Source organism: Mus caroli, unplaced genomic scaffold, assembly GCF_978045245.1.
Source record: "Mus caroli unplaced genomic scaffold, Mus_caroli_1 scaffold_2, whole genome shotgun sequence".
In the NCBI taxonomy this organism is placed as follows: Eukaryota; Metazoa; Chordata; class Mammalia; order Rodentia; family Muridae; genus Mus; species Mus caroli.
The window spans coordinates 139,111,587-139,138,293 of record NW_028227257.1 but is presented as its reverse complement, the minus strand read 5'-3'; the positions used below and the strand labels follow the sequence as shown (position 1 = coordinate 139,138,293).

The 26,707-nt window shown below is 36.3% G+C and overlaps 1 protein-coding gene across 3 annotated transcripts in view; it reads right to left on the bottom strand.

Moving 5' to 3' along the window:
* The window catches only part of Lrp1b (LDL receptor related protein 1B), a 2,026,300-nt gene that overhangs the window by 1,171,585 nt on the left and 828,008 nt on the right, over positions 1 to 26,707 (bottom strand). For all 3 annotated transcript variants that reach the window (XM_021181392.3, XM_029472167.2, XM_029472172.2), the window contains exons 4-5: positions 11,237 to 11,356; positions 69 to 197 (exon numbers count right to left, since the gene is read on the bottom strand). In XM_021181392.3, coding sequence (XP_021037051.1) covers positions 69 to 197; positions 11,237 to 11,356 — 249 coding nt within the window. The remainder of the gene's footprint in view (positions 1 to 68; positions 198 to 11,236; positions 11,357 to 26,707) is intronic.

Here is a 26,707-nt window from a genome sequence, read left to right as displayed (position 1 = left end):
TGCAAAAGAAAGTATTATAAAAAAAGAGTTAAGAAAGAGGCTCTGGAAGAACAAAGACTATCACTTACCATGTTTGACCTTGCAAGATCTGTTGTCTGACTGCATTATATAGCCTTCCACGCAGCTGCAAGCATAGGACCCATATGTATTCTTGCAGGTCTGGCTGCAAATACCATAAATGCTGCATTCATCTTGATCTGAAAGAAAAATTAATGTCATTTCTAAGAAAATTTATGTTCGGACACTTGAATATTTATTGACAAAAATATTTATTTTCAAATAGACAATTATTTTAAAACATGAGCTAACTCCAATAAACTATTTAAAATAATTCCAACTAAAAGTTGTTCCTAGGTGTCTTAATATTTATTAAGTGAGAAGGTTACATTCAGTATAAAATTACGTATATATATATAAAAAGATACTGACATTAATTGTGTTGGTCATGTTAGCCAGAAAAAAAATCAGTGTTTTTAATGCTTTAAAATGTACTCTAATACATCTTTTTAATAAGTCCAGTATTTAAAGAAATGATGCTTTCATTCTTTTATCTAAGAATTAGTCTAGTAGAGGGCTTTTAAAATGAATATCAAATGTGATTTTTGAGTCAAACCGTGTAAACAATCTTCATTATTTTGAAAAGTTAAACTATTGAACACTTACTGAAACAAAATAAAGATATCATTTTTGCTTGTTTAACAATTTATTTTGATAGTTGCTATTTGATAATGTCGTGTACATGTGACTGAGATATATATGGGCAAATGTGAAACCATGACATGCATGCAGAAGGGAAGAGCTGATTATACTCATTTCTCTCCAACATTTGTTTCTATGGGTTACAGGGATATATCTCTAGGCATCAGGTTTGTGCAAAAATGCTTGCATCTGCTGAGATATCTGTCCAAGCCTCAAGACTTTGTTCTATGTCTGTTATTCAAAATCATAACTGTCTTCAAGGGGGAAATAGTTTTATTTTACCAGAGAAGTCACACTAGAGATAAATATCGCACTTAAGTGAAATTGAGTGCAGGTAGTAGATGACAACCATAAAACAAACTCAATGGTAATTGGTCTTGTAATGCTTTTTTTCTTTTTTTATGGGCTTCCCAACCCTTGAGCCATCTCACAGATCTTTTACATATCCTTTATGGTTTCTAATTTTATTCATATAGTGTGTGTGTGTGTGTCTGTATGCATTTTTCTATATTTTTTTGGTCTCACATGTATTCTTTTTCTGTCTTTATTTTGTTTTGTATTTATTTTATCTTATTTTATTATTTTCAGATGCCCATTTGATTTATAACAGAGTGAAAGAAAATGTGTGTGTTTGAGTGGATGGGAAATTGGGGAAGATCTTGAAGGATTTGGGGTACAAGAAACAACAATCAGAATATATTGTATTTAAAAAGTCTATTTTCAATGAAAAAAGAAAATTTCAGAAATAACTGAGAATAAGCAGTATCAAAATTTCCTTAATTCAACAAAACACACACTAAAGTTACACTCTGCATCTTCTAGCAAGCATTCTGATGACATGGAGATTTCATGTGAAGGAGTCGAGTGATGCAAGGGTGTATAAGGGGAAGTGGTAATTTTTAGTACTGATAATAAAGTATTTTATATGTGAAATGAGAGGATTGCCTATATCGTATACAATATTTGGAAGATATTAATTAAAAAGGAGCCAGGAAAAGATCTTTTTTTTTTTTTCAAAAACTAAATAAATTTGGGTTACAGGGAGATTGATGAATGTAGAAGCTACACTAGAATGGTAATTGAGTATTCAGAAAATGTATACACACACATATGTGTATATATATATATATTCAATTTATATATACATATATATTCAATATGCACTTATACGTGTATTGTTTCAGAAATGGTCTCATGAGGTCTAAGCTGGCCTAGAATTACTATGCAGATTGTTTATGAAATTCTGATCCTCCTTGTCGTACCCATTTGTTTTAAATACATTACATTTTGCAGTCAGAAGCAGTAATAATAGAAAAAATGAATAGAGAGAAGTTTAAGAAATTGACTAAACAATATTTGGAAAGTAGATAAAAGAAGTACCCAGCAATCCAATATTGAAGTGTAGCATATAGGAATTGCAGATATGAGTAGAGGGAGACCATGAGTTTTACTTACATCAAGTTTCAGGTGCCTGAGGAGTAGTCTTCAAGAAATGTTCAAAAATATGTGGGAAAAAAGAGGGGGGGAAATCAAACTAATTCTTGGAAATTGGAAGCCAATGAATTTTGAAACATTAAAAGAAAAGCTAAAGCCGGCTATTTCCCTCAATGAAAGAAATATGAGGAAAAGTTTACCTGCTGCAAATTATTATCAGAGTGTAGGGAGGATGGAAAAGGAAAGGTTTTACATGAGAATCCCCATAGGGGACTCCGTGATTCTTTTAATATATTAAAAATATAAACTTTTCAAGGATGTCAGTTATCAGCATTGACAATCGAACAAAATCCAATGAAAACTCCCTCTGGGAGTCAGCATGTAGGGTACTGATCTTGGAATAAGATGAGACTTTTTATTTTTATTTATTTATTTTTTAAGTAGACAATGCCACTTATTTTTTTTTTGATTTTTTTTTTTTAGATATTTCCTTTATTTACATTTCAAATGCTATCCCAAAAGTTCCCTATACCCTACCCCGCCCTGTTCCCCTACCCTCCCACTCCCATTTCTTGTCCCTGGCATTCCCCTGTACTGGGGCATATAAAGTTTGCAATACCAAGGTATTGCAAAACGTTGAGACTCTTATATTGCATATTAGTCATTTTCTATGGGGCATTTACATACAGAATTTGGCTTACATGAATGGCTTTCACACTGTAGTATTTGAGACATATAGGAACACGAGTTGCACTTCTAGGATGTTCAAATCCCACATTTGATCCCAACATTGTACATGGATGTAAAGAAATAGTTTGTAGTAAAATAACTCAGAACAGAGGAGGTCTTGATAGATTATGAAATGTACTGACATTTTAAATATTGCATGTTTTCAATGTCATCGTGAACAATACTAAAGAGCTGGCATGTCGGGAAAGAAAATATTTAAAACCACTTTAAATGAACAATGGGGCTACAAGGCATCAGTGTCAGAAAGGGTGAAACACAAGTAACAAATTTAAGAACACAATGCTGTCAGTTGCCAAAAATGTGGCTATTAAAGTGGATGAGGTCAGCTGTGGTGTGATGACCACAAAGAGAGGCAAGTTTTTGTATACCTTTGAGAGTTTCTCCCTCCCTTCTTCCCTCCAATCCTCCATCGCCCCATTCCTTCCTTCCTTATTTCCTTCCTTCATTTTACTTTCTTCTGCATTTCTTTTTATTCTACTTTTTTAATGAGGAAAAATGTAAGCCTGTGGTTTGGCCAGATATCCAGCAAAGGGACAGATTTTCCAAGATAAGTAAGAAGTGTGGAAACTGAAGGGAATATTAATCAATACGTGAGATGGATTAAATAAATTTTAAAAGTGAGAAAAGTAAACATATATAGTTAGGTTTATGGAATTTTAAAAAATCCACTGATGTATCTAAACATAAGAAAGAAGAAGACTAATAAGTTGATTTAATATGTACCAGGGGTACGTATAAAAATATCTGTGTTGGGAAATGTAATCTTAATGACCAAAGATGAAGGAAACAAATTTAAACAGCATACTGTTGGAGAACACAGAATTCCTTGGAATAATTTTGAGAAATGTTCTCAAGAGACCTGTAACAAATAATAGCTGTCAGCTTTTCAAAGACTGTTCAGAGTGATTTCACAGGGCAATGTCTGTAAAAACCCTGCTCCCTTTCTCTTGAGAAGTTCCAGCAAAAAGGAAGGCCTGCAAAGTTCCAGGAGAGATGATCTTACCTTCGGTATGCAACCCTTTACTCCCAAGAATGACAGTGCTAAACGTTCTGGTCCTTTGTCCCTCTTTCTACATGATTTTGTCACACATTTAAGCTTCAATCAGAATTTGCTGGAGACTACATTAATCCTTCAAATATTAATAATCTTTATATTTGTGTCTCACCTCTCATTATTATTTTGATGGAAATAAAGAAAAGGGAGAAGGAGGGAGTGAGAGTGTGGAAGGAAGAAGTAGAGAAGGGGAGGTAAGAAAATGGAAGCAAAAGGAGAGAAGATAGACAGAAAAAAACAAACAAACAAGAACCTTTCATTTAAGTTCTTCGTGCAGGATTGACTTCTGGGAAATCCAAAGCTAATAAAAGAATTTAATAGGGGAAAGAGAAGAAAAAAAAAACATTGCTGCGTAGCATAAGGAGCTATTTAAATTAGGAAAGAATTAACCTATATGGAATTCTTTGCTCTGATTTTGGATTTTTTTATAGTCCTATAATAACCTGAAGTCATGGATGGCTCATTCAAAATAAGTACTTTGGGAAATAGAAAGAATAGTGTTTGGAGCTACATCTACAGTAATGCTTAAAGATATTTAGATCTGCATTTGTAAAAGTTCAACCCTTGGTTACAGTAATGATGCTTGCTTACTTTCATAAACATTTCCAACTTTAATATTACTGGTTTCTATTTTAGTTTTATTGATATAATTATGTTAACCAGGAGAGAGGTGTGATTAATGATTTCCTTTGCTTTTTTAGCCTAGGTAGCATAAACTGCTGTGACTTATATGCAGATTCACAAAACTGACTGCAGAAGAATATGCATGCAATTTCCTGTGTGCTGTCTTCTTCTTTCCCATAAGGACAAGAAACTGTCTGGAGATACAGTTGAAAAGAAACAAGTGATCATCCTATGTGGCAACTGAAGAGTGCTAAGAAAATAAAAAGAACTCGCTTTTTATGAGTTACTTCAAATATAATCAGCACATAGTTGCTTTTGTTTTTTCCTTCTTTCAGCAGAAGAAATTTACTGTGGCTAAGCTCTTGACATTAGCTAATAGGTTAAAGATTCTTACACATGTTCCATTTGTTGAAAATGTTTTGTTGTTGTTCTTTTTCTTTTTTTTTTTAATGTTTGATTTCTTTGTCAAAAATCAAGTGCCTGTAGGTGTATGACTTTATTTCTGGGTCTTTAATTTCATTCAGTTGATCAACCTGTCTATTTTTAATGCCAGTACCATTAGGTTTTTTTATTACTATTACTCTGTAGTACAGCTTGAAATCAGGTATGGTGATAACTCCATGCACTCTTTTATTGGACAGGATTGTTTTAGATCTCTTGTACTTCTTGTTTTTCCAAATGAAGCTAAGAATTTCTCTTTTAGTGTCTGTAAATAATTGTTTTAGAATTTTTGTGGGAATTGCATGAACCTGTAGATTGCATGTAGAAGAATGCAAATAGATCCATATCTATCACAGCGTACAAAATTCAAGTCCAAATTCAAAGACATCAACATAAAACTTGATACACAAAATCTGTTAGAATAGAAAGTGGGGAATAGCATTTGATCAGTGTTACAGGACACAACAGAATACCAATAACTCAGTCACTAAGATCAACAATTAGTAAAAAGGACCTCATGAAACCATAAGGATTCTGTAAGGCAAAGGTCACCCTCAGGAAAGCTGCAGCCTACAAAATGGGAAAATGTCTTCACCAAGTCTTTATCCAACAGAGGACAAATACCCAAAAGAAATAAAGAACTCACAATATTAGACACCCATAAACCAAATAACCTAATTAAAAATGGGGTACATAGCAAAACAGAAAATTCTCAATAGAGGAATATTAAATTGTTTTGGACTCTTAAAACATCCTTAATTATCTGGGAAATCCAAATCAAAACCAACCTCAGTGTCCACCTCAGCCCAGTCAGAATGGCTAAGATCAAAAACTCTGACAGCAGCAGATGCTGACAAGGATGTGAAGAAAGGGGAACACTCCTCCACTGCTGGTGGGATTGCAAGCTGGGAAAACCACTTCCGAAATCAGTCTGGTGGTTCCTTAGAAAATTGGACAGAGTACTACATGAGGACCCAACTATCCCACTCCTGGTAATATACCCAAAAGATGTTCCAACATGTAATAAGGACACATGCTCCACTATGCTCAGAGTAGTCATATTTATAATAGCCAGAAGCTGGAAACAAGCCAGATGTCCCTCAACAGAAGAATGGATACAGAAAATGTGATACATTTACACAATAGAGTACTATTCAGCTATTAAAACAATGAATTTATGAAATTATTGGGCAAATGGATAGAACTAGAAAGTATCATCCTGAGTGAGGAAACTCAGTCACAAAAACACATACATGGTATGTACTCACTGATAAGTGGATATTAAGCTAAAAGCTCAGAATACTCACAATACAACTCACAGACCATATGAAGCTCAAGAAGAAAGAAGACTAAAGTGTGGATGCTTCACTCCTTAGAAAGGGGAACAAAATACTCAGGCTGTAGAGGTTTGGAGGGACTTGGCAGGAAGAGAGGAGGGGAGGAGAAAAGGCAGGATGAGGTATGGGAGAAGACAGGGATGGTGTACAGAGGGTCTGGAAATTGAGAGGAGGTGTGTAGCAATGGGGTATGGAGAACTGGGTGTAGCCACCAGAAAGTCCCAGGTGCCAGTAAAGCTAGGGGCTCCCAGGAACCAACGGGAATGACACTAGCTGAAATACCCAACAAAGGGGAGGGAGAACCTCTAGGTAAGGGATGGGGCCACCAACTCATCTCCCGATTTTTATCCCAGAAATGCTTTCTGTCTAAAGGAAATACAGGAACAAAGTGTGGGGCAGAGACTGAAGGAAAGGCCATGCAGAGACTGCCCCTCTGGGGATCCATCCCATATACAGACACCAAATCCAGACACTAGAGTGAATGCCAAGAAGTGCTTTCTGACAGGATCTTAATATCTCTCTCCTGAGAGGTTCTGCCAGAACCTGACAAGTACAGAGGCAGATGCTCGCAGCAAATCATTAGACTGAGCAAGGGGACCCCAATGGGGGAGTTAGGGAAGGACCAAAGGAGCAGAAAGTGTTTGCATCCCACAGGAAGAACAACAATATCAACCAACCAGACCACCCAGAGCTCCCAAGGACTAAACCACCAACCAAAGAGTACAGATGGAGGGAACCATGGCTCCAGCTGCATGTGTAGCAGAGGATGGCCTTTTCTGGCATCAATGGGAGGAATGGCCCCCTTGGTCCTGTGAAGGCTCGATGCCCCAGTGTAGGGGAATGCCAGCACACTGATGTGGGAGTTGGTGGATGGGAGACCACACTCATAGAAGCAGGAAGAGGGGGGACAGGTTAGAGGGTTTGAAGAGGGAAAACTGTGAAAGGAGATAACACTTAAAATGTAAATAAATAAAATATCCAGCAAAAATATTCCAGAAAACAAACAAACAAAAACAAATAAAAGCAAAGCAAAACAAAACAAAAAGTACAAGATAACAATATTCCAATCTACAGATCCAAAAATCTAAGTAACAAGGAGAGACCAAAGAAGGGTTCTTGAATCTTATTCAGAAGCAGAAATAAAATAGACATCAGAGGTAGTTGGGGGAGGCACCTGGAACAGGAGTAAAGCTCAGCTTCTGGGAGGAAAGAGGACTTGGTTAAAGGGAGAAATAAGTGTGGGAATGCATTTTTATGACATGCCACTGATTTGGCATTGGGGAGACTCCCAGAAATCTATTCGGTTGACCCTTGTTGGAACTCCAAGTAGTGAGGAATATAGAAATTGATGTGGCCACCTCTTATAACCAGGCACGACTTCCCATGGAAGGTGTGGGGCACCAACATACCCACAAAACACTTGGCCCAAAATTTGTTTTGCATACAAGATGTGCAGGGATAAAGATGTAGCAGAGATTGAGGTGCTGGCCAGCCAAGGAACACCCAATTTGAGAACCATCCTATGGAAGAGATACAACCACTGACAGTATTAATGGTACTCTGCTATGCTTGCAAACAGGTGCCTAGCATAACTGTCCTGAGAGGCCTTATCCAACAGCTGGTGGAAACACATTCAGAGGCCCACATCCAAACATCCAGAGGAGCTCCGAGTATCTTGTGGAAGAATGAGAGGAATAACTGAAGAACTGGAGGGGTAACAGAGACCACAAGAAGATCTCCAGAATTAACTAACCTGAACTCATGGGGTCTTACAGAGACTAAACCACCAACCAAAGAGCATGCAGGGCCTGGACCTAGGCCCTCTGCAGATATGTAGCAAATGTGTAGCAGAGTTTACATGTGAATCCTCTCTTAACGTGATTTGGGCTGACTCTGAGTCTGCTATCTTCTCTTGTATACCTTTTCTCTAGCTGTGTTGTTCCCTATAGTGTTGGTCATTTGAATGCTTGATCCCCAGTTGGGAGTGCTATTTTTAGACATTTTTAAATGAATGATGAAATTAAATTTTGCTTTTTTGTCATTGAGGACATTGAAGTTTAGAAGACTCATGCCATTCCCATTTGATTTCACTGCTTTCTGTTTTGAGTTAAGATATGAGCTGTCATGTCTAGCTCCATGCCTGTATGTCATTATAGTTTTCTGACATATTGGTGATGGATTCCTGTCCCACAGGACTTGTAAGCCCAAATAAACTCTTGCATTGGTCATGATGTTTTTTGCATAGCACAGAAAAGTTAATAAAATAATCTTAGTGCATTTTAATGGTTTTGATATTAGAATTTTGAAAAAATATTCCACCATTCTGTTAAGTTTAAAATCCTGTATTAAGACATGAATTTTGCAGGCAACTGATTGATTGAGAAGAATATCATCCTGAGTGAGGTAACTCAGACTCAAAAAGAGATGCATGGTCTATTCACTAATAAATGGATGTTAGCCCAAAAGTACAGAATACCCATTGTATACCCCACAGGATGAAAGAAGTTAAACAAGAAGGAAGGTCCAAGAGAGGATGCTTGAATTCCACTTAGAAGGAGAAACAAAATAGTCATGTGATGAGAAGGAGGGACAGACTTGAGTGGGAGAAGGGAGGAGGAGAGGATTGGGGACAGGGCACGATCAGGTGTGAGGAGAAACTAGAGACAGGGCCAGAGGGCTAAGAGAATGAATGGACATCTGAAGCTGTAGAAAATGGGGAGGGGACTGGAGGGAATTTCTATGAAGTCCCAGAGACCTGGGATAGGGGAGACTTCCAGGAGTTAATGTGTTTGACTTTAGCCAAGATGCCTACAGTGGGGACATGGAACCTGAAGAGGCCCCCTCCTGTAGATAGGCAGCCCCAAGTAGAGAGATAAAGACACCAACCCCATCTACAAAACTTTTTTTTTTTTTTTTTGGTTTTTCAAAACAGAGTTTCTCTGTATAGCCCTGGCTGTCCTGGAACTCACTTTATAGACCAGGCTGGCCTCGAACTCAGAAATGTGCCTGCCTCTGCCTCCTGAGCGCTGGGATTAAAGGCGTGTGCCACCACGCCGGGCTCCACAAAACTTTTATCACAAAATTTGTCCTGTCTAAAAGAAATGCAGGGAAAAAGATGGAGTAGAAACTGAAGGAATGGACAACAAATAACCTATAGGTCAACTTGAGACCTATCCCATGGTTAAGCACCCATGTCTGACAGTATTAATGATACAGAATGGAGCCTAGCATAACTGTCCTCTGAGAGGCTATGCCCAGCAGTTGATTGAAACAGATGCAGATACCCACAGACAAACATTCGACGGGGATCTAGAACCATTTGGAAGAGCTGAGGAAGTATTGATGGCCCTGAAATGGATGGGAACCCCACAAAAAACCAAACAGTTTCAACTAATGTGGATCTCTGGAGCGCTCAGAGTCTGAGCACCAAACCAAAAAGCACACACAGGGACTAGAACTGCAGGTAGCAGAGAGCTGCTTTGTTCTGCCTCAGTGGGAGAGGATGTATCTAATCCTGCAGTGATTTGATGTGCCAGGGTGGACCCTACCCTTCTAGAGGCAAAGAGAAGGGGGGATAGGAGGAGGGACTCCATAATGGGAGCACTGGGAGTACAGCAACGTTGGGGAAGTAAATTAATTGATTAAAAATAAAATAAAATCCTGTATTAAGCCAAAAGTAGTAAGATAATCAGCTAAGCAAAATTACTTAAAAAACAAAATTATTTTTAATATATTGTTTATTAGTTGTTTGGACAATATAGTTATTCTATGTTCTTATATTGTATTTATATAATTTATAAGTATATCTTATGTGTATAATTAACAGTTAAGCATGTGGGGATGTTTAAATATACATATACTAAGTACTGTGTAAATGCACATAGCATATTGTGTTTATAATTAAGTAAATATTACACATATGTTAACATATTCATAATAGCAGTCATCAGGACAATGAACGAAATTATTTGAATGTTCCAAATTAATCATTTTGGAGAATGACCATTTGCTGAAGAATGCTCGCGAAATCTAAAGCACTTAACACTTTTGATAGCTAGAGCCACACTAAGTATCTCAGACATGTTAAACAAGCTTTGGGCCTCACACTAGAATTAAGGAATAAAAATAATATGAAAGTCAATACATATATCAATTACTGAGATATTAATAAAATGCCAAATTCTAAAGTTACTGACCTACATTTTTTAAATTCTATTATATACATAGTAATCATTAACTTCTTTAATGACATGTCTACTATACTACAGCAATATGATAGCTATAAACCAACTATGAAGTTTAAATAGTTTAATCTAGTTTGATAGAAGTAGACTAAAATATTACTTCTGTTATTTCCAACTTTTACTAGTATTGAAAAATAAATAGAAAATTTGTACAAATTCATATATAATGGTTATACTTTATGGATAATATTAACCCTTCCATTTAAAAGAAAAGAAAAATTGTAAAAATTTAGCAAGGCAAATGTTTTCAGATACCTTATTTAATTTCTATTAAGGAATCCTGTACAAGTATTAAATAGTACTAAACTTTGGACTGTACTCAAAGAGCATACTTGGCCCCTGGTATTATTGTGAAGTGGAAAAGTAATTAAAGCACTAGGGCATAGTGGGTAGCCTGGAGTCAACAGGATTGCTCTTAAAAGGGACTGTGTACCTTCACGTTCCAGTTCTCTATGTGTTCCCTGCATAGGGAAACAGGCTTTGTTTATCATGTTCTTCTGTCCAAATGCTATGAAGCTTGATTAAGAGGATCTGAAGTCTCAAGAGCTGTGGGGCAAAATCTAGCTTCCTACTTCTTACTCTGCTTATCTTGTGTACTTTCGTAGAATAATGGCATGCCAATTAATATGGAGAGAGTCACACTTCATACTTGCCTTTACAGCTTCTTCCATCTTCTGCGACTTCAAATCCATCCTTGCAATAACATCTTGTAGCATTTCTGACCATTGCACATTTAAACTGGCAATTCAACTGCTGACAACTGGGTAATAATTCTGTAAAGAAAAAAAAAGTCGCTATATCAAAATGTCCACATAAAAATCTTTAAATTAAACATCATTAGTTTATATTATAATTGTCTCAAGGAGGAAGTTCAATCTGTTGTCTTACAAAACACACTGGTTTGCATTTATTTTAAGGAATGGTAACAAAATTTAATGAAAACTGGTGCTCAGTTTTCTTCTTGTTAGCATATTACTATGTTCAAATAACAAGCCTGTTCAAATTCTGGTAAATTAAATTATTTCACGAGGAAAAGTGTCAGTATGCAGGTTCATTTCCTTATCTATGCCTTCTCTGCCTGACACATCAATTGATTTTCTATCTTTGGAAGCTTGTTTTGATTTTCCAATCCATGAGTAACCTGCATAAAATCAATGTGTGTATATTCTTCACGAATAATTTACTTTCATTGGTGAAAATATTATAGAAATACTAGACATAATATATTTCATTATGTTTGAGTTCTTCCAGAAGAAATACATCATTGAAGCACAAGTTAGCCAACCCTCCAAATAAATTCTGATTCATTGTGATAAATGCACAAGACAGTGGGTGACAGGAACACATTGAATAGGTACTAATGAGGGTAGTATTTGATAGACTTGAAAAGCATTTTCATAGAAGATATGACTGCTTATGTGCCATGAAAATATTGTTCTAGTGTATTTTAACAATAAAATTTTCCCCTAGGGTGAATGATAGGATTTCTGAATATTAAAGTTAAATGAGTCAAAATATGTTGCTATTTGGTATAAATTTTAGTTGGTGCTTTTTACAAATATTTAAAAGATAACAGACAAAAAATAAAAATAATATATCTGGAGCATTCTAAATTGAATGCTGTGTATTTTAGTAGGGTATAACATAATGCTGTGTATTTTAGTAGGGTATAACATAACTACCTGTACTGTTGCCTTACCTTAATTACTTTTCAATTACAATGTAAGACTATTTCATGCTCCTTTAAAAACTGAAAACCCACTTTCTAATTTTCACTCATTTATGCTAACCTTGTTCTGTATGCCTTTTAGGAAGCTAAAGTAGTCAGAAACTATTTTACTAGTTTTACAGTCCATATTTGATAACCTGTGCAAATTCTGGAGTCTCTGACTTTCAAACTTAGCTGAGATAATAACCAAAGCCCCAACTATGCTACTTCTCTGCTACTCTGTCCTATTCAAGGTCATTGCTTAAGTTTTGCTCCAATTCCTCCCCATCATTAGTATTTATTTATATTAGGTCTAGATTGCCAAACAAAAACCTCACTCTATTTACAAATTTTGTAAATATTTGCGGTTGGAATACAGCCACAGTTACTATTTACTTACAGATTCTGACTGCTTTCCTAACACCTCAGAGACAGCAGGACCCACAAAGCATGAAGTATTTTCTCCTGTCTGTTACAGAAGAAGTTTTCTGAATGCTATGCTATTTCATTCTCAGTTTTGAGCAGGGTTTTTATTTTATTTTATTTTTTTATTTTCCCAGATTAAAATCAAAGGCCATAGATATCAGCCAAACCCCTGCCTCTTTATTCACAATTATTTTTTCTATTTGTATCTTTAGGCAATTGTAACTATATACATACTTACATATTCCATTCTTTGTGAATTTCTACATTAAACTTACGTCATCAACTTACTTTCCAGGCTCATTAACTTACGTACCAAGAAGTCCTGGAAAACTTTCATGCTTTAAGTTCACTGGCAATGTTTGACCTTCACTTGACATGACCAACTTTCAGCTTATTCTATTTCCAGTGTAACAGGTACTTGGCTTGACACTCATCTCCTGGTCTATTTTGTTAAATTCTATTACATCTCATCTACCTGATGTAAAGTACCAAGGCAGAAACTGTGGTCTTTTTCTCTGTCTGTAGGACATTTGTGAACAACATTGTTTGAAACATAAATGCTGTTCATGAATTTGAAGGCTAATTTTATCCTTCTCAATTTGTAAATTGCATAAACCAAATAATCATTGAAATATCATATTAGTTTTCTTTTTGGTATTTTGTATAAGTTTTCTTAATGTAGCTTCAACCAATAAAAACATAGCTATATCTACTTTGAATTTCAAATACTAGATTCATGGCAACAAAATGTACACATAGATATTATTCATATTTAATGCAATATACCTCTGCCTGTTATCTAAAGAATGCTAATACAAAATATGGAATGCATAATCCTTCTAAAATCTTAACTCTGTCTACTATGTCTGACTGAATTTAAGAATCAGGCTCTGGATAGGAAATCTCTTTGAACTTTCATAGAATTTTAAAAGAAGCTGTAAGTACAAGCTAGACAAAGATTTTACTGTAAAGGTAGGACAGAACTTCAGTGTAAGGGCAGTCTATCTGCAAATCTTTCTGAGTTCTCCCTAATTAATAAAGGTGATATGATCTGACACAACTTCCTCTGGCTTCTCTGTGTGGTATTCAGACAAACAGATGCAGAAAGGCACATGCCTTGTGCCACAAAACACATACATACACATAAATGTACATGCATACTACTTCATACATATATACACACCCATACAGACATGTATATCATAATAAATATTTTATATACATATACCATTTTACACACAAATATACATATGTTTATGACAATAAAATTATCCAGAACAGTTATGAAAATGCAGCTCAGCTGAAAGAAAAAGGTAAATAAATAATTCAGAAGATGTGGAAACAACAATATTAAACAGATAACAGATGTAGCACGTAATATTTATTATTGTAAGAATTGAGTAGAGTTTTAGTACATAGGTAGAATATGAGGTCATATTGTAAAGTGAATATAACATTTTACTTGTACAGTAACAGGGTTCTTCTCTTAGTGATATAATGTGTCACTTTCTATTTAAACCTCCTGCTCAGATTCTATTTGTTAAGGTCTAAATTCACAATAGAATCTCCAAATAGCCCTTGTTTTAATTGTAGACTCCCTTTAATTGGGTAATGCCTATGGGATAAAAAGTGTGGACCAGGAAAAAAGTTTCCAGCAAGGAGAAAGTTGGGCATACAAGGAGAAATAAAAAAAGAAATAATGGTTGTGTAAGGTTAGATGTTAACCCAGTTTGTGGTCTAAAATAATAATTTAGAAAGAAATCTGGACTAGATTTGATTGACTTTACTGAGTATCCTCTTCCCAATGGCATGTGTATACACAGAATACAGAAGGTAAGAAGATGATAAAACAGTATATGGAATTGTAGGAAATTGCTAGAGAACAACTCTGCTTACTGGTCACAAATGGTTGTAAAGAACTAACAATATGCAACTGAAAATCAACATTGTGTTTATTTAGAAAAGTACTATAAATTATTGTAAAGTTATGTTTTTGTACTGCTTAGCATCTATGCTTAATTACAGATAAAACTATAATGATTAATTATCACTGTATCCACCCACATGGCTAGAAAGCTTATTTAAGTACCACACAATTTCCATTATTAATGATAATTTTTCCTGAATGCCTTTCAGGTGGCAAACTCATTGACTGATGTGCAATCATCATGTTTGCTCTCATACTGAATTAGCAATACTGATAATGCCTATCAATAATTTATCCAGACAGTAACACAGCCCTCTAGACATATCTGATACCTATTTTAAATATTGACATAAAAATGACCATTTCTTTCATTTAAAAATATGAAAGTAATATTTTAAGGACTCAGTCAGATCTTATTGATAGAGATTTTCCTACATTAATCTATTTAAAAATATTTTTAATGATCTTATAAAAAAAACTGTAAAGAAGGAAAAGGCCAAAAGGAAGATTAAAAAGAGATCAATATACTTTATCTAATGCAAGCTAATTTTCCAAAAAGTATGCAGTTTTGTAACATCTAAACTTTGAAGTTCTTAGATGCTCAAAATGGATTCTTGAATTTGCATTACTAGAATATTGCAAAAAAAAAATAATAAGAAGAAGAATAAAGCAGTTAATTTATGAAATATCTAAGGTTATTCTATTTCTTACATATATTTTTGCTTGGAGTTGGTAGAGAATTATATTGAGATAATAAAAATGGTAAATCAAGATTATTTTAACTTTCCTCCTCCTTAGTGATTCCAGGCTATGTAGTGCTTTAAAGAGCAGGGAAATTTTCACTATCAAGTTTCATCTAGCTTCTTCTTCCTAGGCAGAAATAATGGCCATTTCCTCACATCTGAACTATCTGTATGTCTTCAGGCTACATTGTTGATACTACAAGTAGTAGCATAGTATTCCACTGTATAACTATAAGCAGTCTGTTTACAAACTGATACACATTTTGTTGTTTTCAGTTCAGTGTTATATGATAAATACCCAGGTATTTTTGTATAAGTATAAATTTGTTATTTGGATAATTCTGAGATTTCTGAGTTACATCATAGAAGAATATTTCACACTAGAAAAAAATACAAAATTGTTTCTAGAGAGAATACTAGGGCTAGGCATATTTTTGCAATGTTATGCATTGTCAACCCACATACTAATCCTTTTTGCAGTATTCTGCTATTTTTAGAACAAGAAAATTTAAAGCCTGACAACACATGTCTTTACAATGTTCCTTTCTAGTAGCATTTTAAGTATTCCAACTCTACTTTATTTCCACCAGCAATTTTCCAAGGGCTCAGCCATTTTCCAACCTTTTTTTGAAACCAAATATTAAAATATAAAATCAAAAAAAAAAAAACAAAACAATTACAAAAAATACGACTGAACATTTGTCCATGGGAGCAAATCAGGGCATATTCCAGCACTAGTAGCCTCAATACAATTTTTGTTGATCTCTTTAAAAAATCCATTCTTTAATCCCATGCCTTTTCTCTATGACATTTGAAATAAAATCTCTCTCTCCTCCCTCTCTCTCTCTCTCTCTCTCTCTCTCTCTCTCTCTCTGTGTGTGTGTGTGTGTGTCTGTCTGTCTGTCTGTCTGTCTGTCTCTCATTCTCTCATCAAGCCCTATTTTTGAGTGTCACTCATAGCTTTTCCTTGCCTATTTAGTTGGTTCTTCTTTTGCTCACACTTTATCATTCCTGGTTTCATTCTCTAACATTTTATTGGAGAGAAAAAAAAAAGCATAGAACAGACAGAACCTTGAATCTAATTTCTTTCTTTCCTTTTCTTCTTTAAGGATGACTACTTACAAATTACAACCAACTTTTCTGAATGACCAACACCACCCAGTCCATCTTAGGGGCTCTATCATTTCTATAACCTCTGAAAATGTCCCAGAATTTCAAACATAACACAATTGCAAAAATTGTCTTCAACTAACACAGCCATGCTTCTTCTAGATCACAAGGCAAATCAAGGTAGCTGCTGTGGAAGTCTGGATAAGGCCCACAACCCAATACTTGGGATTAAAATGAAATCACTTTCTTACAATATGTGGTTTTTTTTTTAAGAAACAAAAATTTCAGGATTTTCACATTTCCCCTCTTCTGTTTTAAGCCATTATGTAGTGGGAAAGTACAGAGACATTTTCAATAAGATAAGTACTTTTCAAGTTAGTAGCCAAGGTTTTCAGTAGCCATCTTCTGCTCAGTTCTAATCTTTATTAGTTTTGATAGTATCCACACCTTGTCATTTCTTGTGGAGATATAAATATGTTCACATTCCCAACACAAAACTTTTGCTGGCTTCTATACTGAGGTTAAGACATCCTTGTAGTATATTGGCTGAATAAATTCCACAGGTGTGTGTGTGTGTGTGTGTTTGTGTGTGTGTTTGTGTGTGTATGTGTGCGTGTGTGTGTATTTGTTTGTTTGTTTTTCTATAACCTGGTGAGGCTCTCTTGCTGAGTGTTGAGGATTTTGTTCCTGATGTTATCTTCTGGCTGACAGGTAAACAGTTCATGATCCCTTATCCATTAATCCATAAGCCCTGCTTGCACCTTTAATGGTCTGATAACTTTTTACATTTGATATTTGAATTTTCATATGCAAAGTATCTATCAATACCTTTACTGTATCAGGTCGAATATGGCTTTGTTCACTACTAAGACTAAGTTTTGTTAACCATGAAGGCATCTCCAGAGCCTTGTACAATCTTAATAAATGACTTGAATTTTTTCCTGGGCTCTCCAACTTTGTCCCAAGTTCTTAATGCCACTATGAGATGTTGTTCTATAGTAGCATTGTCAAATTTAATCTGTTTTTATATATCAGAGTTTGCCTTTGCCTAGAAAATGACCCTTTTCTCTATTTATTTCTCTCTTTTTTTTTCCTGTTCAAAATTCTCATTTCTTTCTCTGCCGGCACCCCACCCCCACCATGTTAGCCATTGCAACTGCAGACAGGCCTCTGGTCTAGCTGACACCAGTCCCTTCTACACTTCTACTCTTGGGGAATAACTCTATTTTGAGTAGCCCAATCACTAAGAATTTGTTTCTCGTAAGGTGAGCATGTCCTATATGATATCATATCATCCATAAAATTCCTTAGTTCTATCATTTCTTTAGGACCATCTTATCTCATCATAAGCTTGTTTCATACCATTAAGAGGAATATTATATATGACTACTTGGAAAGCTAATGTGATCTTTTAACACTGGGTCTCACCTTTTCTCAGTCTGATGGCATGGTTAGTTCGAGATTAACACTTTCTCTAGAAATGGACTATTTCAATAGATTGTTCTGTATATACAGATTTTCTCTGAGCCAGTTGTCCTCAGGCACAGCTTCTTTTCCTCTTTTTTTTCCCCTGAGGGAGATTCCTGCCATCTTGTTCTCTTTTTAATCTAGTGCTCCTGGCTTCCCAAGAGGTTCTATCTCCACCCACTACCTCTCCAATTACAAAGCCAACTCTTTGATCCTTTCAGAAAAGAGAGAGTAAAGGTGACTAATTTCGTTTTCTAATTTCAGCCATTTTGTTTCTCAGGTGGCTCCATTTCCATCAGCAATTACTCCAGTGGATCAGCCATTCTTCTGACCTTTCTTGAAACAATATATATCAACAATTCTTCCAACCAGTCTTGAAACAAAATATGTGAAGAAGAAGAAGAAGAAGAAGAAGAAGAAGAAGAAGAAGAAGAAGAAGAAGAAGAAGGAGGAGGAGGAGGAGGAGGAGGAGGAGGAGGTCTGGTAGAAAAGCAGAGGATATACAAGCAGTTGTAGCCTTGCTAAAGTTTTCACTGTCTATTGAAACAAAAAAACACTTTTTCATCACATGCTGTTTCCTTTTCAGCATTTGAAATTAAATTTCTCTTCATCAACCCCCATGTTTGGATGTCATTTGTAACTGCTCTTTGCTACTTTACAGTAATGATATATGCTAGCCTGGTTTTCTTGTGTGTGTGTTATTGTGAAAATTTATAGAGCCATTAACCTTGTAACACTAAGAGGTTTATTTGCCTCACTTATTTTGGAGGGACAGGATATATCTCATTACTAATTTAGCTTTGGTAAAAACCTCAAAACAGATGGTGCTACAATAGTGCTTCAATGGTAAGAAGATATAGCAGTAGATAGGTCACATTTTAAATTGTCAACCCAAGTAAAGATACCGGATACAACTTAAAAGCTTATAAAACTGGCTCTAACAAGGCCAGTCGATGGGAGCAATCCTATTGAGGACCTTGCCATGGACATCTTGAAGATGTCTCAGTAGGTCCCAACACTTGAAATTCATATCTCCCAATGCCACATTTTTTGGGGTGGACTAAATTCCACCCCAAAAAAACCTTTGTAGAAAAGTTCTTAAACTACATTGAAACCTTAACAGCATGATATGTTAGTTTTAGTAAAAACAATTAACTCCAATTCATCAATTCATATTGATCAGTATATTTAATTGTGACTGTAGAGAGAATATCTCCAACTTTACTGGTAATGTTTAGAAAATATAATTGCCAAGTAAAAATTGCAGGTATACAATAAAAGAGGTTTTCATTTTAGAAGGAAAGACAGAAAAATAATATGTAGTTGAATAAAACTTTGCTCATTTAAGCTATAAAAGAACACTACTTATATTTATGTAAAGGATGGTTCGTTAGTCATACACACATACACAAATTTATGTACATTTATAGAAATAGAATATCTATAAATAAATATCTTCAGACTGTGAAGAAGAAAACATCTTTCTATATCTGAGTTAACATTGTTTATTAAAATCTCCAACAGAGATCAACTCCTTAGGAAGCAATGATGATAAACCTGACATGGTGCTTGTATATTCAATACAGAGAGAAAAACAAACTCAACTTCAGTGTTTGTGGTATGAAGAAAGAAAATGCACACTAGTGATGGGAGGAACAGTTCTATAAGTTTTCATGATCCAACTATATAGATTATTCAATTCACAACATGGGAGGACCACTAAAACGATCTGACATATGAAGTGCACCAATGCAACTTCAGCATAAAATTAAGTACACATCTATGATCTCAGAACTTAGGAGACTAAAAGTTTAAAGTCATCCTCTCTTATATGAGTTTGAGGCCCTGAGTTAAATGAAAACCTCTCAAAAACCTAAACCACAAGGAATAAGCAACAAACCAAAATCTCCATCAAAAATCCAGAAGTGAATCATCTAGAGTATATGTGAGATAACGATCACATTAGTCTTTATTCATGAAAATAAAAGTTTTAATATAATGAAGCAATAGCTTATAATAGAATATAACACTATTTCTATTTTTTAATATTTGTATACATTAAATACCTTAAAATTCAAATAAATATTATTTTCAGATATACAAAACATGCAGAAAATTATCATCGAATCAAATTTTCTTGGGATGTCTTTAGACTGATATTTTTTTGGTGTTTCCAGCAGAAATGAATTAGTTTCATTATTAAGGAGATAGAATAACAACAATAGCAACAATAACAACAAAACTACTATGCTACTTATGAGGAAAAAGTTGATGGGACATTTTAGGAGAAGGAAATGCATTCTAGTCTACTCCAGAGCCCAGATACATCACGGAAGTCAATGCCACCAGGGGATTTCACCAGTGGACTCAGACAGAGCAGATACCCACAGCCAAAAAGTGAATGGGGCTTAGGGAATCTTGTAGAAGAATTGGAGGAAGGATTGCAGACCCTAAGGGGATAGGACTACATTAACTAACCTGGACACTTGGAACTCTCAATTTCTTTCTCAACCATTAACCAAAAAACAATCACAGGCTAGCTCTAGACCTCCCAGAAAAAAATGAACAAATGTGGCAGATGTGCAGTGTCTTAGTCAGGGTTTCTATTCCTGCACAAACATCATGACCAAGAAGCAAGTTGGGGAGGAAAGGGTTTATTCGGCTTACACTTCCATGCTGCTGTTCATCACCAAAGGAAGTCAGGACTGGAACTCAGACAGGTCAGGGAGCAGGAGCTGATACAGAGGCCATGGAGGGATGTTCTTTACTGGCTTGCCTCCCCTGGCTTGCTCAGCCTACTCTCTTATAGAACCCAAGACTACCAGCCCAGGGATGGTCCCACCCACAAGGGGCCTTTCCCCCTTGATCACTAATTGAGAAAATGCCTTACAGTTGGATCTCATGGAGGCATTTCCTCAACTACAGCTCCTTTCTCTGTGATAACTCCAGCTGTGTCAAGTTGACACAAAAATAGCCAGTACAATTGACCCCTTGTCAACTTGACACACAAACACATCACTAGTAAGTCTCAACCCTTACATTCTTATTCATCCCCAAGATCTAAATAACTTTAAAAGTCCCACAGTCTTTACATATTCTTAAAATTTCAATCTCTTTAAAATATCCATCTCTTTTAAAATCCAAAGTCTTTTTACAATTAAAAGTCTCTTAACTGTGGGCTCCACTAAAACAGTTTCTTCCTTCAAGAGGGAAAATATCAGGGCACAGTCACAATCAAAGCAAAAATCAATCTCCAACCGTCCAACGTCTGGGATCCAACTCACGATCTTCTGGGCTCCTCCAAGGGCTTGGGTCACTTCTCCAGCCATGCCCTTTGTAGCACACACGTCGTCCTCTGGGCTCCAGATGCCTGTACTCCACTGCTGCTGCTGCTCTTGGTGGTCATCTCGTGGTACTGGCATCTCCAAAACACTGCGTGACCCCTTCAGTCCTGGGCCTTCAATTGCAACTGAGGCTGCACCTTCACCAATGGCCTTCCATGGCCTCTCACAGTGCGGAGCCTCAGCTGCTCTGCGTGACCCCTTCATGCCTTCAAAACCAGTACCACCTGGGTGACCCTTACACATTACCAAGTCCCGCTGCAGAAGGAGTACAACCTTGCCCATCTCTGGAACACAGTCTCTTTGTGCTTTCAGAAAACACTTCCCAGAAGATGTCACCTTAACGATGCTGGTCTCTTCTTAATCACCGCTAATTTCTTAGCTCCAGCTAACCAGCATCAATAGTCCCAGTAATGCAAAGTTTTTGCTTTAGTAGTTCTGGTATCTTGTTAATCACAGCTGATTCTTCAGCCCCAGCTAACCAGAACCACAGAATCTTCACAACCAAAATAACAATGGCCCTGAAAAGAGTCTTTAATTTTCCCCCTGAAATTTCACAAACCAGGCCTCCATCTTCTGCACTATTCTCAGCATTATCTTCCAAGCTCCTACACAACATCTGACAGAGCTCTTAACAACGAATGGATCTTCAAGCCCAAAGTTCCAAAGTCCTTCCACAGTCCTCCCCAAAACATGGTCAGGTTGTCACAGGAATACCCCACTCCTGGTACCAATTTGTCTTAGTCAGGGTTTCTATTCCTGCACAAACATCATGACCAAGAAGCAAGTTGGGGAGGAAAGGGTTTATTCGGCTTACACTTCCATGCTGCTGTTCATCACCAAAGGAAGTCAGGACTGGAACTCAGACAGGTCAGGGAGCAGGAGCTGATACAGAGGCCATGGAGGGATGTTCTTTACTGGCTTGCCTCCCCTGGCTTGCTCAGCCTACTCTCTTATAGAACCCAAGACTACCAGCCCAGGGATGGTCCCACCCACAAGGGGCCTTTCCCCCTTGATCACTAATTGAGAAAATGCCTTACAGTTGGATCTCATGGAGGCATTTCCTCAACTACAGCTCCTTTCTCTGTGATAACTCCAGCTGTGTCAAGTTGACACAAAAATAGCCAGTACATGCAGCTTGGTGTTCCTGTAAGTCTCAAACAACTGAAACAAGGCTATCACAAAAGCTGTTGACTAAATGTGGGATATGTTCTTCTATCTGGGCTGCTTTGTCTGGCCTCAGTGGGAGAGGAAGCACCTAGCCTTCCAGAGATTTGAAATGCCAGGGTGGAGAAATGGGTGCCCCACTTGCTCAGAAGAGAAGGGGAGGGAGATAGAGGAAGGATTATGGGAGGGACAATGGGCAGTGTGTAGGATGTAAGGTGAATAAATTAAAAAAAAAATTAAAGACCTGCATTGACAGTACATCTGATATAGCTTTGGAGAATGTATATGTACAGATGTCAATATGCTTGTCCTGATTTAATAGATGTCTGGAATATAATGGTATTAGAAATATCTGAAACAGGTAAAAAGTCAATTTCTACATCAATGATATTCTACTTTCAGAATAAGCATCATTGACAGCATTTCCATCTGCATGTCAAATGGTCTCAACAGAAAATTCCTTTTCAAGGCTTTGGAACCAAGAAAGGAACAAAGTACATGCTATGCTTATAGGCAGGAAATTAGGGAAAGCACTCAAACAGAAAATGACTTCATCGTTTAGCTTGAAGAACTACTGTATTTTCTGAATATTATGATATATGCATATACATGTATCACATATATTTGTTTTATTTCAGACTGTTTAATTTAAAATAAGAAGCAGAAAACTTCACTATAGGAGCTTAGTTTATAGCCTATTACAACATTCTTTCATCAGTGATTGATTTCTTGTGAGGTTCCATTTTACCAGATTTTGTCTTTTCATAGATGCATTCCCCATAAGGACTGTCTACAAAACAATGTGTTCTCTTTTAACCTTTTCCTTGCCTTCAGTGAAATTGTGAAAACTGTGAAGAAACATTTGGGAATATTCTCCCAGGCTGTGATTAAGCAGAAGTTAAAGCTAGAATCAAGAGATAAAAGATCACATACAACAGCAAATCCAGGCAATACATTTGTAGATAATAGGCTGCACATTAGGGAAATATATTTCTACCCAATATATTATAAACTCTGGATAAACACCTATTTGCATGCTGAGTGTAAAAAAATCTAAGTGGAAATAACTACCTTTGGCAACCAAAGACAAACACTTGTGAGGAAAACTCCTACCCAAAGAGAAGATTACATGATTATTTAGTATTTATAAGTGCATACATAGAAAGCCAATTAAGGAAGAAATTAATGTATTAACCACAAATGCTATCCAGAGGGGCAGATTACATAAATTTGCATACTGAAGACAACCTAAAACTCAAAACCTTGGGGAAAATAATTTTATAAATATTTTAATGATATATAATAATAATAATAATAATATCTATACTTCATGATAACAATAAGTACTATAATTGGAAATAAATATAACTCAATATTATCTTCTCAGTGAAAGGATACAGTAAAAAATTTAAATTTCTAAGAATGAGTCAAACTACATAAAAACACTAATTATCTCTTACTCATTTCTTAGGTTCATTATACACACTGTACAAAGATTAAAGTCTGCTAACATAATGAAAAAGAAAAACTTAAACATAATTTGTGATAATTTATAATACTGTGGAGAATATTGAAACAGTATAAAGTTTCTCAGAAAACAAAAAATGAAATTGCCATATGCTAGAGCTCTGATACTGAACCCTTACATAAAGAGGGTATACAAAGTCCACAAAGACAGTAAAGTCACATGGAAGTAATTCTACCTGCAAATTGATGTTTGCTGAAGCTATATGCAAAATAGCTAAGGTGTGGAATGAGCCTAGCTACACTTCAGCAAGGAAATGATTAATGAGGCCCTGCTGGAGACAAATTCACCAGCTCCACTATTGTGCCTGGAGACAGATCAGGTGCTGCAGAAAACCCCTTTACCCTCTCTCCCCCACCACACACCTACACCCAGAGAAAGCTTGACCCCCAGGAGGTCTGTCATAACAAGGCTCACAGGTGAGACACCCCCTCACCTTAATACCTGGCCCAACTAGGACCCCTGTGGGGCCCACAGCAGGTAGGACTTATCCACCCTGCTGGAGACACATCTTTCTTCTTGCCCACAACTCAGGCCAAGGCCCAGCCAGCACTCCAGGCTCCTTCCCACACCAAGAGACAGTTTGACTCCCAGGAGGTTCACCACACCCAGGCTCACATAGGAGATGCACCTTACTCCAACACCTGGCCTCACTGGGACCCCTACAGGGCCCTGCTCAAGACATATCATCCTTCATGTCCACAACTACACTGCGCAGAGGCAGATCTGATACTTTAGCACATGCACACTCTCTCTCACACATACACAAACACACACACACAGAGAGAGAGAGAGAGAGAGAGAGAGAGAGAGAGAGAGAGAGAGAGAGAGAGAGAGAGAGAGAGCGCCTGACTTAAAGAAGTTCATTATAACTGGGCTCACAGAAGAGACAAACACATGGTGAGAAGCAAGCACAAGAATATAACCATCAGAAATCAATGCCACTCGGCACTATCAGAACCCAGTTCTCCAACTACAGCAAGCCCTGGATACCCTAACACACTTGAAAAGCAAGATTCTGACCTAAAATCCCATCTCATGAAAATTTTAGAAGACCTTAATGGAGGACAGAAATAGTTCCCTTAAAGAAATACAAGACAACACAGGTAAACAGGTAGAAGCCCTTAAAGAAGAACCACATAAATACCTTAAAGAATTACAGGAAAATACAAACAGGTGAAGGAATGGAAATAGAAACAATAAAGAAATTATAAAGCGAGGCAACCCTGTAGATGTAGGAAAGAGATCAGGAGTTACAGATGCGAGTATCTCCAAGAGAATATAAGAAAGATAAGAGGGAATCTCTGGCATAGAAGATACCATAGACGATAAGGACAAAACAGTCAAAGAAAATACAAAGTGTAAAGGGCATTACAAAAGCTGACCAGGGCCTCTTGGTAAAGCTGCTGGATTACAAGTGCCAGAAAAATAACTGGTATACACAGTGTACTATATGTTACACACTGCATATTATGTGTTATACACCACATACAATGTGTTATATGCTGCATATGCATAATTATGTTACCCAGAGAAAAGAAATAAAAATGAACCATAGGATTTTCCCAGAAAAAAAATAAGAAAGCAGTGTTAGAAGGTCATGACTCAATTCTTAGGTTTGTATGCTTCAACATGTTAGGAACTTTAATATAAAAAGCAAAGTTTTTTTCCAGTTGCACACTATTTCAAGGAATTGTTTCTGTTCGCTTTCATCACAGTTAAAATCAGTGTAGGGAATTAAATTACAATTTAAGGGTAAAATATTATCCAATGAGAATGAATATAGATGACTGAACAAATCTTCTTCAGTGTGCTATATATTTTAACTGGGACCCTTGTAAATTGTCATATGCCAATAAAATATCCTAAGTAGAAAAAATAAACTCCTAACCCCAAATAGACAGAAAATCCAGCACACAATGAAAAGACCAAACTTAAGAATAATAGAAAGAGAGTGAAGATTCTCAATTCAAAGGTCCAGAAAATATCTTTATTATAATTATAGAAGAAAACTTCCATAATCTCAAGAAAGAGATGGCCATAAATGTACAAGAAGCCTACAGAACACCAGAAAGGAAACTCCCCCCATCACATAATTATCAAAACACTAAATACATACAGCAAAGAAAGAATATTAAAAACAGTAAGGGAAAAAGGCCAAGTAATACATGAAGGCAGACCTATCAGAATTACAACAGAATTCTCAACAGAGACTCTAAAAGCCACAAGATCTTGTACAGATATCATGTGGACCCTAAAGAACACAAATGTCAGGATTCTTTACGCAGCCAAACTCTCAATCACTATAGATGGAAAACATGGGAAATTCCCAAACAAAACCAAATTTAAACAATTTATTTCCACTAATCCAGCCCTACAATGTAAAATAGAAAGAAAACTCCAATATTAGGAGGGAAGTTACACAGAGGGAAAACCAAAATAAAAAAGAATATCATCTCACAACAACAAACCTAAAAGAAGAGAACTGCACAAACATAATACTACCTGAAACAAATAAACAAATCCAGGAACCAACAATCATTGGTCTTTAATGTCTCTCAGCATGAATGGACTCAATTTCCCAATAAAAAGATGTAGACTAACAGACTGGATACATAAACAGGACCCAGCATTTTACTACATACAGGAAACACAACTGAATAACAAAGACAGACACTACCTCAGAGTAAAAGGCTGGGCATTTTTCTGA